Raw genomic sequence first — 17,893 nt, 5'->3', positions numbered from 1 at the left:
AATCTCCCGAAAGAAATGATCTATTACCGCTGCTTAATCGAACTCTTTAAAAACAAAATAACGTTATGCGTTAAAGCGACCCGCGATACTTGCGTAGACTGCGATTTAAACAAGGATAGAGTTAAACTATAAAATACTTGTATTGTAAACAACTTACAATCGCGACGTGTTAACGACTATAATTTCGTATTCCTGCGACTGCGGCGACGGAAATTGGAGACGTTACAACAAGCGGAAACAGTGGTAGTGCTGTAATCGTCTGTGTTGCAGTGTTGCCGCAACACGACACATATAATCGAGAGGCGTAAGGTTGTTGATAACATCGAATTTTTATACCATTACTACGATAAAAATAATATACAATTAAGTGCAAAGCGTATTTTATCATTAGTTAAATCAAGTTAGTCATGGCTATAGTCCCGGTTATATACTCTTTTCACTGGAGAGAAGCCCGGGGTACACCCTTGACCGTGGATCTGGATTTGCTGAGTCAGGGTTTTATGTGAAGTGACACGTGAGCCGACCTCCGCAACCATTGCAGGGGAATCTAAACACGTATTGGATATGGTTACACATCAAGTTTCCTGGCTCATTGATGGATCTGAGATTCAAATAGTGACAGGTTGTTACAGATATACAGAAACAGATAGACAATATTTCTAATCCAAATAAAGAGTTAACAGTGGTCATAAAAAGTACTAAAATACTTGTTTGTTTGTTTGTAATATCTTTATTGCACAGTAATAAGAAAATAGTAAGTACATAGTTATGAAAGCATAATAATAATATTATGCTTTTATAACTATGTATAATAGCATAATATTCTTTTTCTCTTTCGATGGCTTCTAATTACTCCGGCATTAATTAATGGTAGGTATATCAACCAAACGATGGTAATATTGTGAGGAAGTAATATTGATGCATATACTGCATACTATGAAGTTTTACACAGAAACCTTGTCATTTCCATAACGTGCATCATCTACGGAAGTCCTTTTAATACTTACAACACTATACATTGCGAACAGTTGATATCATAACAGAAAACGAAAGTATCTTTAAAACTTGGTTGACTTAACCATTTTATCTTACACTTTAGTTCGGCCGCGGATTCTGCGAGAATTACGGAAAATGCTCTCTAAGTGCACCCTAGACCATACCATACATACGTAATCTTCATGTCAAATTTCTAAACCCAGTGGTTTGGGCTGTGCGTTATCTGGCGACACTCAGTAACAGAACAGTTTTTTATGTATATAGATTTTGTATTTTATTGTTTATAAATGAATAAAATATATTTCTGTCTGCATAATTATTAGTGATTACCATAGCGTGCTAAAACAATCCAATTATATAAACTTTACTAACCTAACTTAGTCATAAACAGATAAAATCTTTATAAGTATGATACCTACCTAAATATCCTAAGTATATCTCCGCAGCACTGATGCCACGGTGGAACTCGTACTTGTTAATAACGCGATATTTCAAGTTTTCCATTTTGTAAACTGAGTGACGCAAACACAAAAATCAGAAGAAATAAAAACAAATGAATGACGGTTAACGAAACACAAATACATGTGTAAATAGCTGGTGGATAAAGATAAATAGATAGAATATTCTTTATTGCACATCAAATTATAACAATAAATTTGTTCTTTCAATTTTAATAAGAACGATGTCATCAAAGTAAAAATATTGTTCAATAAAATTATTTTACGACAGGTTCATTTGTGTGATATGATTATAATTGTATCAATATTTTACTTCATTTTTGAACAACTACCTACCAGCAAATGTGTAAGTTATAATAATTATGATAGCAGCCAACTCAAGGGGGTCCGGATTACTGGGCCCTTCACTGTAACATTTTAAGAACCTAAGTAAATAAGGCTTAATTAACCAATGATCAGTTAATAGTGCAACTGGATTTCGAAGGTCGTTTGGCAGGTTGAATTGTAATCGTACATTAATTACCTACGCCTGTTAGTTTGTAGTTATGCGTTGAAATCCGCGGCACCTAGTAAATATAAAATTTTATAACAAGTTTTATTGTGAGAGAGAAATATACTGTAAATGTAAACAGTAGATTTGTGTGCGTTTTCAATAGGTGTACTGAAAAGTGAAATTTACGTATATTCAACATTTTATAGACGTTTCAATACTTCTTTATTCTTTGAGCATTCTAAGCATTTCAAGTTCGGAAATTGATTCCATGTCACAAAAAAATTGTGTGTGTAAACTGCTTCTGTGTGCAAGAAATGTGTGAAGAAGTGTGCAAGAAGTAAGTTCTCAGGGAAAACTCAAATTCCGTGTAAAGTGGTCTTTAAATCTTATGACTTTTAGCTCTGTCCGCACCTTTTATATTTTAATCCCCCCCTACGACATTATGGGAAAGATTTTAGTATAGTGGGCTTAGGAGACCTGGGTCACCTCCTGTGCACCATCCAAGGCGAGATCTCCTAAGCCCACTGTACTTCTTAACAAATCAAATATTATTCAGAGATACGTAAATTCTAAAAAAGTACTATTTGTTATTGCTTCGTTTGCATTGTGTATGATAAAGAATTAGAGAAATCGTACCTGCCGAAATGTTGTTGTGGTAGGTAATTTTCTACAAAACGAGTTTGGTGTCCGACAAGTGGATCATTCGAATCTGATGGGTAACTTTTACTGACTCCGATAGTCATCAGCTGTCGTAACGGCCACGCAACTCGACAACTACTAAGAATTAACTCCTCAATCGTAACGTCTTTCATAACTGTGACATCTAAGACAATTGTAGCTATCAATGCTTTTTTAGCTCATAAAAGTAATAATTCTTTAATGAATATGAAGGCAAAACAATGTGCTAATATTTCGGTATACGTTATACATCGTAATCTACTGTCCTATCTAATTATTTTTAAACTAATTTACTTATTTGCATAATGACTCTTCTTACAATTAAAACTTCCCACGTAAATGATGACATTGCGACAATATCAAATGCTGTTAGATATCACCAAAGGTTCAAATGAAAATTTTGTGAAACAAGGATAAATTTTGAAAGCGACTCGAAACTTCCAAACTATTCCAAATGTTAATGTAATGAAGAATTTAGATACTCGTATACAGGTATAATTCAGCAGTCCCTCTCAAAATACAATCACAGGGGCAATGACAATAATTGGCACCTTGTTATAGCAATTTATGGTAACACAAGTAACACTGGGGGTAGAAAGCGACAAGCAGAGCACGCCAACGCGCAATACCGACACGCCATGCGCGGGCGCAATTAAGAAGCGCTGCATTCGTGACATGAACGGCTTCCTGCTATGATATCGCACAGACAATTGAAGGTGATATCAAAGTTATGATTAAAATAGGGCTTTAATACAGATCAAATTATCTGCAAAAAAAATCTTTGGCTATTGAGTGCATGATTTACTCAATATTTTTTTTGTTGTCAGTGGCTAAAGCAGGTTTTCTTTACCTAGAGGTGATTTTGTTTGCGATTAGTGAAACTCTTGAGTGTGTCTGCTTCGATACTTGTAAATAATCATTTAACTATATAATAATTGAGATTGAATAAAAGTAATTTAGTATAGTCTAGGCTGATGTTCTCGTGACCGTAGTCTGGATCTGGAGCTCAATTTAAAAAGTTACATCATTTCCTATTCACAATCACAACATTCACACGGACGATTGTGTAATGAGCAATTCCCAAGCAAATCTGGTGACTGTTTTGGTTATGATCAAAATTTAACAAAAATGTTCTAAGTACACAATTTAAATTGTTTTTTAACAATTTTGTGTAAAAATACACTCATTGCTTGCTTAAGTTAAAAATTTCAGTGGACTTAATACTAAAAAGTGAATAAACGTTCCTTAGTCCCACTCCTATGTGAAATGATTATATTTATATATTTTTAGATCATTACTTTTATACAATAATATAATGACGAGTAAACACCCACGGGGTAGACATAGTGCGAACAGTTTCGAAAAGGCTGAAGGGCCAGTTCAACTATACGGCTTCATAATGAAATTAAGGTTCACATAATGACAAGTTTCTAACCCAACCCTAAATGAATACATAAAATAAATAAACAGTACTATTTATTAATTGAAAAAAAAATAGTTTTATACGCAATCGTTGTAGTACTTTTAATTCGATTCACGTTGTGGTCGAACAGTTCAGTTTTAAACCTTATACTAATCACTTTTTAGACCCTTGGCCCACTAATGGATACTTAGGTCCAAAAAAATCAAGGTCACTATCCACCTCTCAAAAGGAACTTGCAGAGAAAAACGGACTGTAATAAATTAAGTAAGAACAATTTCTTGCAACGATGATAGACATATTTTGTAATTTACTATTACTAACTTTAAGTCATTCATGACCTTAGCAATTGGTTACTTAGTTTATGAGAATCATTTGGCAATATGTGTTAGGTTTTCATCTTAATGTTTGAAAACACTTCTTCAGTATATAGTTATTTAAAGTAACGGTTACTTAGAATAAACAAATATTTTTTTATTGTGTTGGTATAATTACAACAAACACATATAAGAGAGAAAATTGGTTTAAATTGAAACTTTCAAATAAATATTTGGGGAAGTAAAAACGAGGCGTGTATACATTTTATTTGATCAATTATTCAAATATCAATAAAATTAATAAAAATCAAAGTTAGATACGAATATTCATATTATATAGACAGTCCCTATGAGGCCACAGGTCCTCTCACATCTAACGCATAATAATAGCGAATTAAAGGTGCGGAAATGGCATGAGGAAAGCCCACTGTGTCCCAGCCTTGGAGGAACCTCGTACTTCTCTCTACTTGCCTTACCCACGACCCAGCCTTGGGCTTGACCTCGTAGGTACTATAGTCTGAGACACCTTAATAAAGTTATTGATCCTGATTGTTTAAAGATAACAGATTAATGTAATCTAAAAACATGATTATATCTCTATATATTTCCTAGAAGAAGACCGAGTTACTTTAAACAATAATACAGATATGCCACACGCATAGCCTAAAATAAAACAATTTTAGGCAAATGAAATTGGGATTATTTTGTTGGGCTAGCAATCTGTCACTGTACGTCGCCTTCCAGTATGCTTATGAAAACCTTCAGGTTTTTGTTTAAGATATTCTGTTAGGTTTATGTTCCTATATGTTCCATTATATTTCAAGGTTGCCAATTGTAGGATTCTATATTTTAAAACCTACTTACAATGTTTTTAACATTGTTTCAGGTAACTACGTGCTAGCATTAAAATGAATAAAGGAGCCAACGTGCATCACAGTTGCGTGCCAAACATATTTCCTAACATGGCGTGCCAGTAATTAATGGCACATATTAAGAACATTTAAAAACGCTGTAGGACAAAGCAAGGCTGCATACTATCAACGTAAACTAAATTAAAAGGAAGAAAATATTTCTTTACTTCAGTCAAATCATCATATCGTATCCTATCTAAATAATCCCAATCAATAAATTATGAATAATTAACAAACTCGAATATATGCCCATGACCTACTTAAGTTTATTTAAATTTAAAAAGGTCTGAATCTTTTTTTAAATGTATATATTTCCTTCTTATTTTAATAGTCACTATTTTGATTATATTTGGTCTTTTTCTTTTAGTCGGGTAAAAATATTCGCATAGGCACTAACTACATACAGCATAATACATTTTGTACCTCTGAGATAACAAGGTTTCGTCTTTTACACATAATATTACCTTTATTCTGTAAGTTCGCTATCGTCATCTCGAAAAAAATATGATATTCACTAGAACTAACTATAGTATTTTAGCTAAGTGCATGTTTAATGACAAACTTGACTACAAGTTTAATTTACTTTAAACATAGCTCTAATTTGTTTACATTTAAATAATTTAATTTTTGTAAAAAACTTAATTATTATGCTATTAAGCTTAAGTTCTTCTTTGACGTAAGAACTATTATTAGATCATAGTTAAATTATTATTATAGACGGTGACATTACGACTCTCGAAAACCATAAATACAGTTGCGTAACTCCGTAGTTGTTAACTTATTATAAAAATGACGTATCATTTACTTACAATTATATCTATAATTGCAACCTAATTGAGTTTTAGTACTTCTATGCAATCAGTACTACTGCACTGAGATGTTTATTATGTTTGTTGGCTCAACCTCAATTTTGTTTTCTTTCAAAGTACACGGATAAGTGTAGGTAATTAACACAATTGACTTTAACATCTAGTTTATGCGTGATTCTTAACTGTGTACAATTTAATGATTAAAACCAAACATGTATAAATTTCAAAGCTTATAATTGTTGATGATGATTGGTTTAGATATTTTCGATATAAAATAAATACAGAAAGTATGCTTGCTTGTTGATTTCTATGAATGAAATTAATGAATGAAATAGTATTTATTTAAGTAACCAGGACTCATAATATGTTAGTAAACTATGTTTAAAATTTATATTGTTCAGATTTATGAATTTAATATTTGTTCCTGTAATCGTCACTTACACATTTTGCGATGTACATATTATATGTTAATGATTTCTTTAATTTACATACATAAAATCACGCCTTTTTCCCGGAAGGGGGACACTAAGTACATCTTTCTTTTTATTAAGATTTTATGATGTCACATAATACAAAAGTGATAAACTGCAAACAAAGTTAAAAATTTAGAAATAATTCTGACATTCATATCCAACGACCTAAACCTAACCCTCAGTTAAGTTGTTACTTGATTAACATTAACACGGTTAAGCAATTTTTGATGTAACTGTTAAGGTGATAATTCTCTAAAATAGACACTTATTTTTACAATAACTGCAACTGATAATGTTTTCTTGCGACATCTACCCACTAAATTGTGTCGAAATTTCTAGAGTTCAAGTTTATTAACTGAACAGCCTGAACCAAGGTCGTAGCAACAATGTTTTAGAATTTATGTCTATAAACCCTTAGATTTCAATACATAAATTAAAACAGCAATCAGGACTTAATTTGTACAATTACGTGTAATGATAGGCTTAAATGTAAAATATATAAACTGGGCCAATGCTACATTTGTCTTAAATATAGTATACCTACCTACTTATTAGGTAATTCAAAAAAAATTGATTACTGCTTTGACTTAAGTATGTTTTATGTTGATATTATTTATTCTTCCATATGAATATTATTGCTTTATCGAATAAGTATGCAAAATCAAAATCACATACACACACATCTTATGGATATGATTTTAATACACATATACATATCACTTCTTTATCCCTTACAGAGTAGACAGAGACATTAGTCCCAAGAGTCATCGGCCATGTAAATAGTGATTTAGATATAATGGTAAATAATGACAAGTTGCTATTGCATCACCTAAAATAAGAATTTCAAGTTTTTAGTTTGATTCACTTACGCTTACAAGCACAGGGATTAGCGCAAATGTTACACGCTGCTGAAACCAGATCGGCCTTATAAACTTCTGTTTCTTCTTTAAGGCGATGGGATTCTTCTTTTAGACGATGGGCTAGCAACCTGTCATTGTTTGAATCTCAATTCTTGGTCTTTCAGTCTTTGCGAGAGTATTGGCTCTGTTTACTCCTTAAGGTTTATAGACGTGATTATATGTATGTATGGTTGTAGAAACCAGACCAGTATATAAGTTTATACGACAAACATTTTAAAGAAATGGAGTGTTCCTACATTAAATTGTCGCGAACAACACGATAAAGTCTATTGACGCGTTTACGTTTCTTCTGTTTCTGTTGAGGACACAAATGAACAAATTGCTTCGCAGTTGCATTCATCACTGACCAAAAAGTCACGTAGCGTTTGCAAATTGCAATAAAGTGCAGGCTGCGGTCAATAGCAGCGGTTCTCATTTGCACTAAGTCAGTGACCGGTGTGTTTACTTTCACAGGTTTACTAACTTCTTACTAGATAGTTGCGTAACGGTGCTGTATGAGTATTTTGCAAGTTGCTAAAGTGACCTGGCTTTGGAAGAACAAATAAATCATCTTTAGTTCCAGAACTAAATATAAGTACCTACATACAACAAAACATATCACGGCTTTTTCTCAAACAGAGCTAACAGTTGAAAAGACTGAAAGGCCATGTTAGCTGAAAGGCCAAGATGGAATTGAGATTCAAATAGAGGCAGATTGCCAGCCCATCGCCTTAAAGAAGAATCCCAAGTTTATTGATAATTAACAAAAAATCCTTCCTTAGCAGACGTCATCATCTTTATTTTCCGGGATGCTTTTTTAGCTTTTCTTTTACGTAAATGCATCAGCATAGATAATTAGGGACGAGAATTGTTTATTCACATATGTATGTTTCGTCAACTACATAATTATCAATCTATGTCGATCCTTTAGTATGAAGATAAATAATATTTAGTTAAGTATTACGAATAATAGATTGATTTCCACCAGCACAGAAAATAAAGATAAAATATAATTCAGTGGCATTATAAAAAATTATAAACCAAAGATAGCATATTCTTTAAATGAGATATATTTAGATCAACTTTAATTTTAATACTTTGTAACATAAATTCAGTAAGTTCTTGGATAATTTCTACTAAAAGCTTCTAGAATTTTCCTGTTATAGTTAGAAAACGTCAGGTAAAGTGGTAGTGAAAGGCACGAGTCTACGGACAGCCGGTCAAGGAGTTCTGCTGGTGTAGATGGACCATCGACATAGATATTAATTAACTGTAAAGGCGCACATCCATTGGTATGCTGCGCCGCGCTTAAGCTATACTTACATCGTCTGCAAGTGTTAATAAAAAGTAGGTACTTTTCGTACAAGGTTTCGTAAAAGAGTGTTATCATTCCAATTAAAAAAAAATCTTACAAAATAATTATTTTATCAAGATTTATTATTACCTAAGTGAGTACGACCTTTATATATTAATGAGTTTTATCATGAAGTCATAGTTTTAATTTAAAAAGCAAATTATGTATTTTATATTTTAAATCTGAATATCAGTTTAAAACATTAAGTTGTCCCTATTAGTACCTTTTTCTTTTTAAATATAATGTGGAGCCGGGAACCACCAGTTTTTTTCTATAGGTTTAATTATTATTCTACACTCTATTGTTTCTAGAAAATTCAAAGTGTTTCGTATGTCTATACTTTAAAATTAGGGGAAGGAATGTGGGTCCGGGAACTGCGGTAGGTACTCCTACATCATTTATGGTGGGTGGTCCAAATCTGTGGCCTCATCACGCATAGACTGTTGTTTTGTTTGTAGGCAATTATGTCCTACAGGAGGAATAACTGAAATAATTTGTTATAAAAATGCATTTTTAATGATAACTGTTGAACAAATTAGCATTTTCTTAATAATCTTCTATTTAAGAGATATGTCGAAAAATATCGAGTAACATTATCCAATATAATAATTTGAATTTGTAAAACATCTCACCTGTTAATGATTCGATGTCGATTCAGATTGTAATCAAATGTCAGAATACAATATTTTTTCACAATTATGCATTTAAAAAGAGATTTGGCTTCAAACACAAAATATATAACAGTCTAGACCTTCTATCATCACGCGTCCTTAGTGCAGATATTAAACTACCATAATTACCATTAATAAACCTTGTGTATTTTGCATAAATACTTGAAGGCTTAAAATAGCCAATAAATTAAAGTATGTTAAATATGCATTGAAAGATTTCGCAAGAGATCGGATAAAGAAAGCCAAGGCACGGCCTTTGGCACAAACAGCGGGTGATTAACCACTTTTTGCTAACTCTGTAACGGTAACTGTTTTCTTGCTTTTATTGGCTTTGGGACGATTGAGCTGTTAACTCAAATACCAACTCATAGCCCGGTATTTACCACAGATATGGACCTAGTTAGATAACACCAATTCATCTGTATTTATTAAAATCAAGGGTCAATTTTAGTCAGACTGTCTTTGAAATCGACTTATTGTAATTGAAGATTATATAAAGCACAATATTTCATTATGTTAACGACTACAGACACCATAAGAAACCGTTTCATTTACTCTTTTGCCACGTGCGCTCAATATTTATCACGGAGTCTTGCTGAAATAAATAAATTATCTGTCGATTCTCTCTCCGCCGGCGTACATTATTCGACCAATATTTAGATAATCGTTGATGGACTTTAACTTTAATTTTATTAGTATAATTATTTCAGAGGTGGCATATGTATTTCAATGGATCATAAAACAGCAGCTTGCTGTAATAGAGTAAGCCATGATACCTAATTTGCTAAATTATAGTATTGTAAAACCTAAAGCACTGCGGTTGTGGTCTGCCGATGACAGCTATAGTCTAAGATCCGGCTGCAAAATCACTACGTTCATCGCGTAGTTAATCAAACTCACATTTTAACATACATTTATGAATAGGATAATACATAGATAATAGGGTGCCAGTCAATAAGTGGCCGCAAGTAATTTTAATTAAATTAATGTTAATTAATTTTCCAAAAAAAATTTCGTTCACTTGTTTTTTAAATAAAATATCATCCACATCATAGAAATGTATGTAAAGAATTCGAAAATCAATGGGTGCCGTTACACACTCGGCCGCAACTACTACGCAGCCAGGTGTAAACAGGTAATATTTTGGTCTATTTATACGTTCATGTCGTACACGCATGTTTTTTATATCAAATTAAAGCTAATTTTTTTTTTAATATGATGATATATCGCTGCCTGTGAATAAATGGCCGCAAATTAAGGTTGCTAGCTGTTAAAAACTCGAGGTATCCGAGATAAAGTGAAAGAGTTTTACTACACAAAAAACACTTTTTCATTTTTCTAAAATGTTAATATTACTTTTATCAACGTAATAACACTTTCAAGTTCAATAAATAAATGATATCAACAACGTTGTGTATAACGAGCTCAAAAAGAAGGTTAGTATATAAGAATAATTTAGCTGCACTGTTGAGAACCCTATCTATACGCGTGCGCAATGGCTTCAAATACTCGCACAGCTGGTACTCGCCATCCTTGTCTAACAAGTGGCGTTACGCGCTAACTCTCTTTCACTTTATCTCGGATACCTCGAGTTTTTAACAGCTAGCAACCTTAATTTGCGGCCATTTATTCACAGGCAGCGATATATCATCATATTAAAAAAAAAATTAGCTTTAATTTGATATAAAAAACATGCGTGTACGACATGAACGTATAAATAGACCAAAATATTACCTGTTTACACCTGGCTGCGTAGTAGTTGCGGCCGAGTGTGTAACGGCACCCATTGATTTTCGAATTCTTTACATACATTTCTATGATGTGGATGATATTTTATTTAAAAAACAAGTGAACGAAATTTTTTTTGGAAAATTAATTAACATTAATTTAATTAAAATTACTTGCGGCCACTTATTGACTGGCACCCTATTATCTATGTATTATCCTATTCATAAATGTATGTTAAAATGTGAGTTTGATTAACTACGCGATGAACGTAGTGATTTTGCAGCCGGATCTCGTACTACTATTACTCCACTGGACTTATTACTTGCTATGTTTATGATTATTTTAATAAATGATTTAATAGCTTATTTCTGTCAATTTAGTTTACAAGACATTAAAAAAGACACAGTATATTTGAATTAAAACTTTCTGTCTTGCGTTCGACTTTTCATATTGATTTATATGATCTTATGTGTATCTGGCAAACCAATACGTATGTTTATCTTATAATCCAACAAAAGCATGGCACAAATTGTATCAAAGTTCACAGGTGGTCATTTCTTTGCCCTTTGTTTGCCTCCTACGATCCACAGCATACAGTTAAAAATAAGTTTATAGTAATAATAGATTAGATTTCCCCGTGCAAAGCCCACATACTTAAGTAAAACAAAGGTCGATTGTTGTCGTGATCTGGTTAATTGGAATATATGTAGTTCAATTATTTTTATTTTAAATGATACACATATCATATATGTATCACGAATTTCAACTAAGGAAAGATAGAACTTTATTACATTCAAAGCCGACCTCCGCGGCGCAGCGGTTTGCCTGTAATGCGCATGGTTCAAGATTTCAAGTGTATTATCGTTTATCCGCTCATCATTCAAACTCAATTGTCAATATAATATTCTTCTTCTTCCTGGCGTTAGTCCCGTTTGCATCCTAAATTCTCTGGAGGTTCAGAATATGGCCACGAACCTGGACTGGGTATAAAGGTCTTACCCCTGTAATCTTTGCAAGGGAACCTAATCTTCATAGTTATTTTTAATTTAATTTGAATTCTTATAAGTGGTGAATCAATACATTACACTGAACAAATTTCAATAAACCTATACTTTATTTAATTTGAAGTTACTCTGTTCTATTATTGAATCTGTGTTAGTCTGTGTAAAGGTGAATAGTTATGCTCTGCACTTGCATAAAAAGTGCCTCCTATTTTACAATATCAATAACAAAGCATTTTATATTTATAGTCGCAATCAAGGTCACCACGCATAAGTACTTAAAATGCTATTTACTCAATAAGGCCGTAACGTAAATCGAAAAAATGAACAGCACTTGCTTACGTAAGTGTAAATAGGAATAATTATGTGTTTTAAAATAAAATAAATAAGTACAAAGTATCTGTCTGTGTGTGTGTGTCTTAAACATATAGTCTATTGGTAGATAGTAATTTTCAATAATAATAAGTAAAAATATAGATACTAACTCCAATTTAATATCTGGAAAAAAAATTAATATTTTTTTATTTCTTTTTCAATTACGTTAAAACTAAAATAATGCTTGAAAAGATTGTTGTTACATACCTACTTTATAAAAAATAAATAAAATAAAAATAAAAATCGTTTATTTTCAGACAACAAAAGTCCATAGATTTGTTAGTAAAACTTAACCTAAGTTAGTAAATCCGACAGAGACATGAAACATAAAATGAAAATTAAATAGAAACAATAAAAGTGCGAGAGCGATTACAAAGGCGTGTGCGTTTCCCTAATCAATCTCCTCACTAGGCAGACCCATATAGGAGACGTATACCTATCTGCCAACGTTGTCAGTATGCTATTCGGACTACTCCGCACCCTGCGGATCAGCGATGTGGTCTTCTTCCGTATAATTGCAGGAAAACCATCTACTTGATATTCAGCGAACATCGCCGATGCGCTACAGTAACGGGGCAGTCCCAACAACATCCGAAAAACATTGTTATATTAAACACGTAAGGCGTCCAGTGATTTTTTAGTATGACTAGTCCACAGACCTCCCGTGTACATATTCTGGCAGTAGGCTTTTATGAAACCCAAATCCTACCTTGTTTAAACACTAATGGGTAGTCAGAGCCTTAGGTTATATTAACTAACTAAAGCTTGTTAAAGATAAAATTATTAATAACGAAATTGGTCAAGGCAATTAACTAGACACCTTTGAATTATCGATGGTTGTTTCAAATAGTTTTTCTGATTTTCCTTGAAATCAGCAGGCTAACCAGTCACCGAGTTAAGACATGTTGAAACGGGGCCAACAGACCGCTAACTTGGACATAAGCGTGCGCGAGCGCATATTAGCAATACGTAACATATAGTATGATTGCTTCAAGCTATTGAAGGTACTAACTACATAATTTTGAGATTACGTGAATAAGTATCTTAGAAAGCCTCTATAAATCCCGAAATCAAGAAATAAAATATAATATCTACACCTTCAAAGTGTAAAAGTAAAAACAATAAATAGCTATATTATTTTAGTGGAAAAACTAAAAATAGCAGTTAGTTACTTATATATGAACATACCTAGTGAGTTCAAGGGAGACTAGAACTACGGGCTAAGCATATGATTAATTATTAGGTAGGTACACATATATTTATTACCATGTAACAAATTTAAAATTGAATGATTAACTTTAAATTTGTATAACTTTAACTTACTATGAAAGACGCTTAACTTCAAGCAAGTTATGAAAGAATGAAAGATATTTACCATTTGAGAATAGCATTTGAAAAGCTGTTAATCTGCAGTAAAATAGTAAATTTTTTTTAGGATTCCGTTCTCAAAGGATAAGTTAGTTTTACCGCATAATTTTATAAACATGGTGATTGATACGTACAGATAAATAATTACTTAATATCTATACTAATATTATAAAGCTGAAGAGTTTGTTTGTTTGTTTGAAGCGCTAATCATAGGAACTACTGGTTTGAATTGAAAAATTCTTTTTGCGTTGAATACTCGAATACCATTTATCGAGGAAGGCTTTAGGCTATATAACATCACGCTGTAACTACGAGACAGATGTACTTACTCGTACTTATACAGCTCTGTTGTCTATGACAAAAAGAACAGTGTACAGAAATATTTAAGTGAAAAAACTATAGCACTATAAATTGTTTCAGATGGGTTGCAAACTAACATTCGTCGATGACATCCTGAACAAATCCTTCTACAAACTGGGCCTCATAGTAGGAAGACAGCCCGGCTACTTCATCATCATACCAGTGCTCTTAACCCTGCTGATGATCACCGGTTATCAGAGGGTTTACTATGAGATGGATCCAGAGTACTTGTTTTCACCAGTCAGAGGCCAGGGCAAGTTGGAAAGAAGAATTGTTGAAGAGCATTTCAAAGTTAATTATAGTCACAGATTCAATGTTGGGAGGATTACAAGGCCGGGTAAGATTACAAAATTGCATGAAAATTTTGTACGAAAGGGAAAGAAATTGATATTTTTGTTCGTAGACATACCAAGAAAACAAATGTAAATGAGCAAAAACTCTATAACTAATCTCCCCATTTTCCTCAAGGATTCTGTCATTTCTTGGCATTTTGAATAAAATAAATCACTGACGCCCAAGTCTAACGCAAAAAGTAATTGCAACTTTTCACACTTAGTCTTTGTGATTATTATTTGTTTAAATTTTCTCAAGCTTATGGTAATTTTATGTGGAAACAATTTAACCACTAAGCAATTTTTAAGATATAGGTCTCCCGTCTTAAAACCCTTTAAACATATACTTAACAAGATAATTATCTATCTTGAAAATAATTAAATACTCTTTTAAAATACTCGCACTAATTCAGTTGGCCAATAAATAATAATTACCTATTCTGGTTGGCCGCTTTATTGACTCATCCATTAATTAAGTGCTCATTGTATTTTGATAAGGAGTAAACCGCAGGTATGTTTTTATTTCCATAGATTGCAATACAGTAGCGCAAGTCCGAAACTACTATTTAAAAAAAATACATTTCTATACCTGAATCGTTGAATGCTCAAAATAAAAATACATTATAATGAATATATTTATAAAGGAAATAAAATTTAAAAAATACTTCTTTTAATCACCCTTACATTGAATTGAGCAGTATATGGTAAAGCACAGTAAAACTAATTTATACCTCTGACTTCAGTTATAAGAATCCGAATTCTACTTATTTTCTTCTAATTAATTTATTCAATCAACAGGCAGATTCGGCCGCGTGATAGTCGTACCGAAAGACAACAACACGAACATGCTGCGAACTGAGGTGTGGGAGGAACTACGGCAGTTGGATGAGCTGGTGCAGAACACGACGGTCACCCTGCCTTCTGGAGAGACCTTCACCTACAGGGAGGAGTGCGCGAGGTGGGAGGGCCAGTGCTTCGTCAACGATATACTGAACCTGGACAAGATTATTGGCGAGGTTAGTTCGACACATTTTCTAAACATATTAAGAGAACACTGACTAACTGATTGACTGATAAATGAACGTACAGCCCAATCGCTGGGTCTCGTGATTTGAAATTTGGTATTTAGATTCTATTATTTAGAAACTATATAAGAGTTGGTTTACTATAATTCCCGCAGGAATAAAAATACTCAGGATAGTAATTAAGACATAAGGAACTAAACTTTGAAAGGAACTTCGCTCCTGTGGAATTTTCCGGGAATAAAGTTATGATTTTCATGTTTTAGAGTTTATATCATCAACATCAAAAACATAATGCAAATCTTCTCCATTTTAAAAATAACAATGAAATAAGAAAAAGTATAGAGTGTATGCAATACGATGTTATCGTTTAGTTGACAAAGGAAAAGCAACAGATGCATAATCTTTCGTTTTACCTACTTAGTGATCCCATATAAAGCGATGATAATGTGGTATTGTGTAACTTTTTTAGAATTGTGTTTTACTTACTGCCTTATCTCTTTTTACTTAGTACTAGTTAGTTTATCAGCTTACTCAAACCAGTTTTTTCTCTAAATATAAATTGAAAGGTGTTAAAAATCTATAGATTTGCTAAGAAATGAATTTCATAAGATATTTATTGATACAGCCAACACAACCGTGACCACTAGTCAACACAAAGAAACGTTGTTGGACATTTACATTTTTTCTGTGTCACGTAAAACGAAACACCCACTCAAGTATGTCGCATACATTATTTAAAACATCGTCAATCTGCTTTCGTTTTCTTTTCACTTTCTTGAGAATTATTTTGCAGTGAAAATTCTTAAGGATATTATTTACCCAGCTTAAAAAACAAATACATTTGTTATTAGCGCACTCCAGCGCATGTTAGTTTTAAACTTACTTTAACATTATCTTTGTTTTGAAACTAGCAAACAAGTCATACCTATTGGCTGACTTCATCAACAAATTAATCCTTTTGTCACCCTTAATTGTGCACTCCAGTGCATGTTAGTTTCAAACTTGCTATGATCAATATCTTTGCTTCGGAACTAGCAAAAAATGTCACCTTAGCTACAATAGAACTCTTTTTACTTTTGCAAGTTCTCGTTATAGCCAGCCAACTATTAAACAGTACATTGTCCATAGTAAGTAGAATTCCTCCACAATACATCGCCGAGAGCTCCATTACGAATCAAATTCCGCATACATTGTTTGAGCGCAAGCAAATCAATGGTTCTCCGTCGACTTTGATTCGCTATCAAATTACCAGAGCTATAGACAATAGATAGTTTATTTACTAACAATGCTCAAACTACCTTATAGGAAGACAATCAATTGATTTTATACGGCCGGAGGCACTGATGTTATTACTATTTGTCAATATTTTGTTTATCTTCTGTTAGTGTCAACTGTGACCTCATGAGAATTGATCGAAGTGATTGAATGATTCACAATTTTTTATCATTTAGGTTTTTGATGTTTTTCAGTCATGTGGGTTCCAAAGAAAAAGACCGCCACTTTCAATTAATAATTATTTCATTGACTACTAATTGTACCTTATTATTAATTACAACAGAGTTCATCCAGATTGTGATGTTTAATTTTAACATAATCTATGACAATCCTAGCTTATAAAGGTGAAGATGTTTAATTGTCTTTTAAAATTGTATTAAATGAGTAAACTTGTCATCTTTGTTGGATTAACATTCCGAGAAATCCATCTTCATATGAAGAGCCCTCAAATAAAAATATCTATTTTTTTTTATTAATTCCTACGCTTTAACAGGTGGAGCGTGGTGAACTAAACCTGACGTTCCCCATCATGTTCAACCCAGTGACCTGGGAGGCCCACGCCTTCCCAGTCTTCTTCGGGGGGTCCAAGGTCGTGGATGACATCATCGTGTCCGTGCCAGCCGTCCAGCTCGTCTGGTTTGTCAGAACCGACACCAAAGTGCAGCAACAACGGTATGTTAACATTTAAGGTACATTTTACCAAGTTTTATAAATTGTGTGTGTTTATGTGCATTATTTTTAATGTGCGGTGTGGTTCCCGGCACCAATAAAAGAATAATAGGACCACTTCAGCTTGTTCCTATAGATGTCATAAAAGGTGACTAAGGGATAGGCTTATAAACTTGGGGTTCTTCTTTAAGGCGATGGCAACCTGTCATTATTTGAATCTCGATTCTATCATTAAGCCATACAGCTGATCGTGAAGTTCTTCACAGTCTTCAAACCTGTTG

The 17,893-nt window shown here is 32.9% G+C and overlaps 1 protein-coding gene across 1 annotated transcript in view; it reads left to right on the top strand.

Moving 5' to 3' along the window:
• Positions 1-17,893, top strand: part of LOC106139090 (patched domain-containing protein 3) — a 32,674-nt gene that overhangs the window by 8,621 nt on the left and 6,160 nt on the right. The window contains exons 2-4 of the mRNA XM_013340452.2: positions 14,372-14,648; positions 15,442-15,659; positions 17,437-17,615. Coding sequence (XP_013195906.2) covers positions 14,372-14,648; positions 15,442-15,659; positions 17,437-17,615 — 674 coding nt within the window. The remainder of the gene's footprint in view (positions 1-14,371; positions 14,649-15,441; positions 15,660-17,436; positions 17,616-17,893) is intronic.

This window comes from Amyelois transitella, chromosome 5 (genome assembly GCF_032362555.1).
Source record: "Amyelois transitella isolate CPQ chromosome 5, ilAmyTran1.1, whole genome shotgun sequence".
Taxonomy (NCBI): Eukaryota; Metazoa; Arthropoda; class Insecta; order Lepidoptera; family Pyralidae; genus Amyelois; species Amyelois transitella.
This window is presented reverse-complemented; position numbering and strand designations above follow the sequence as displayed.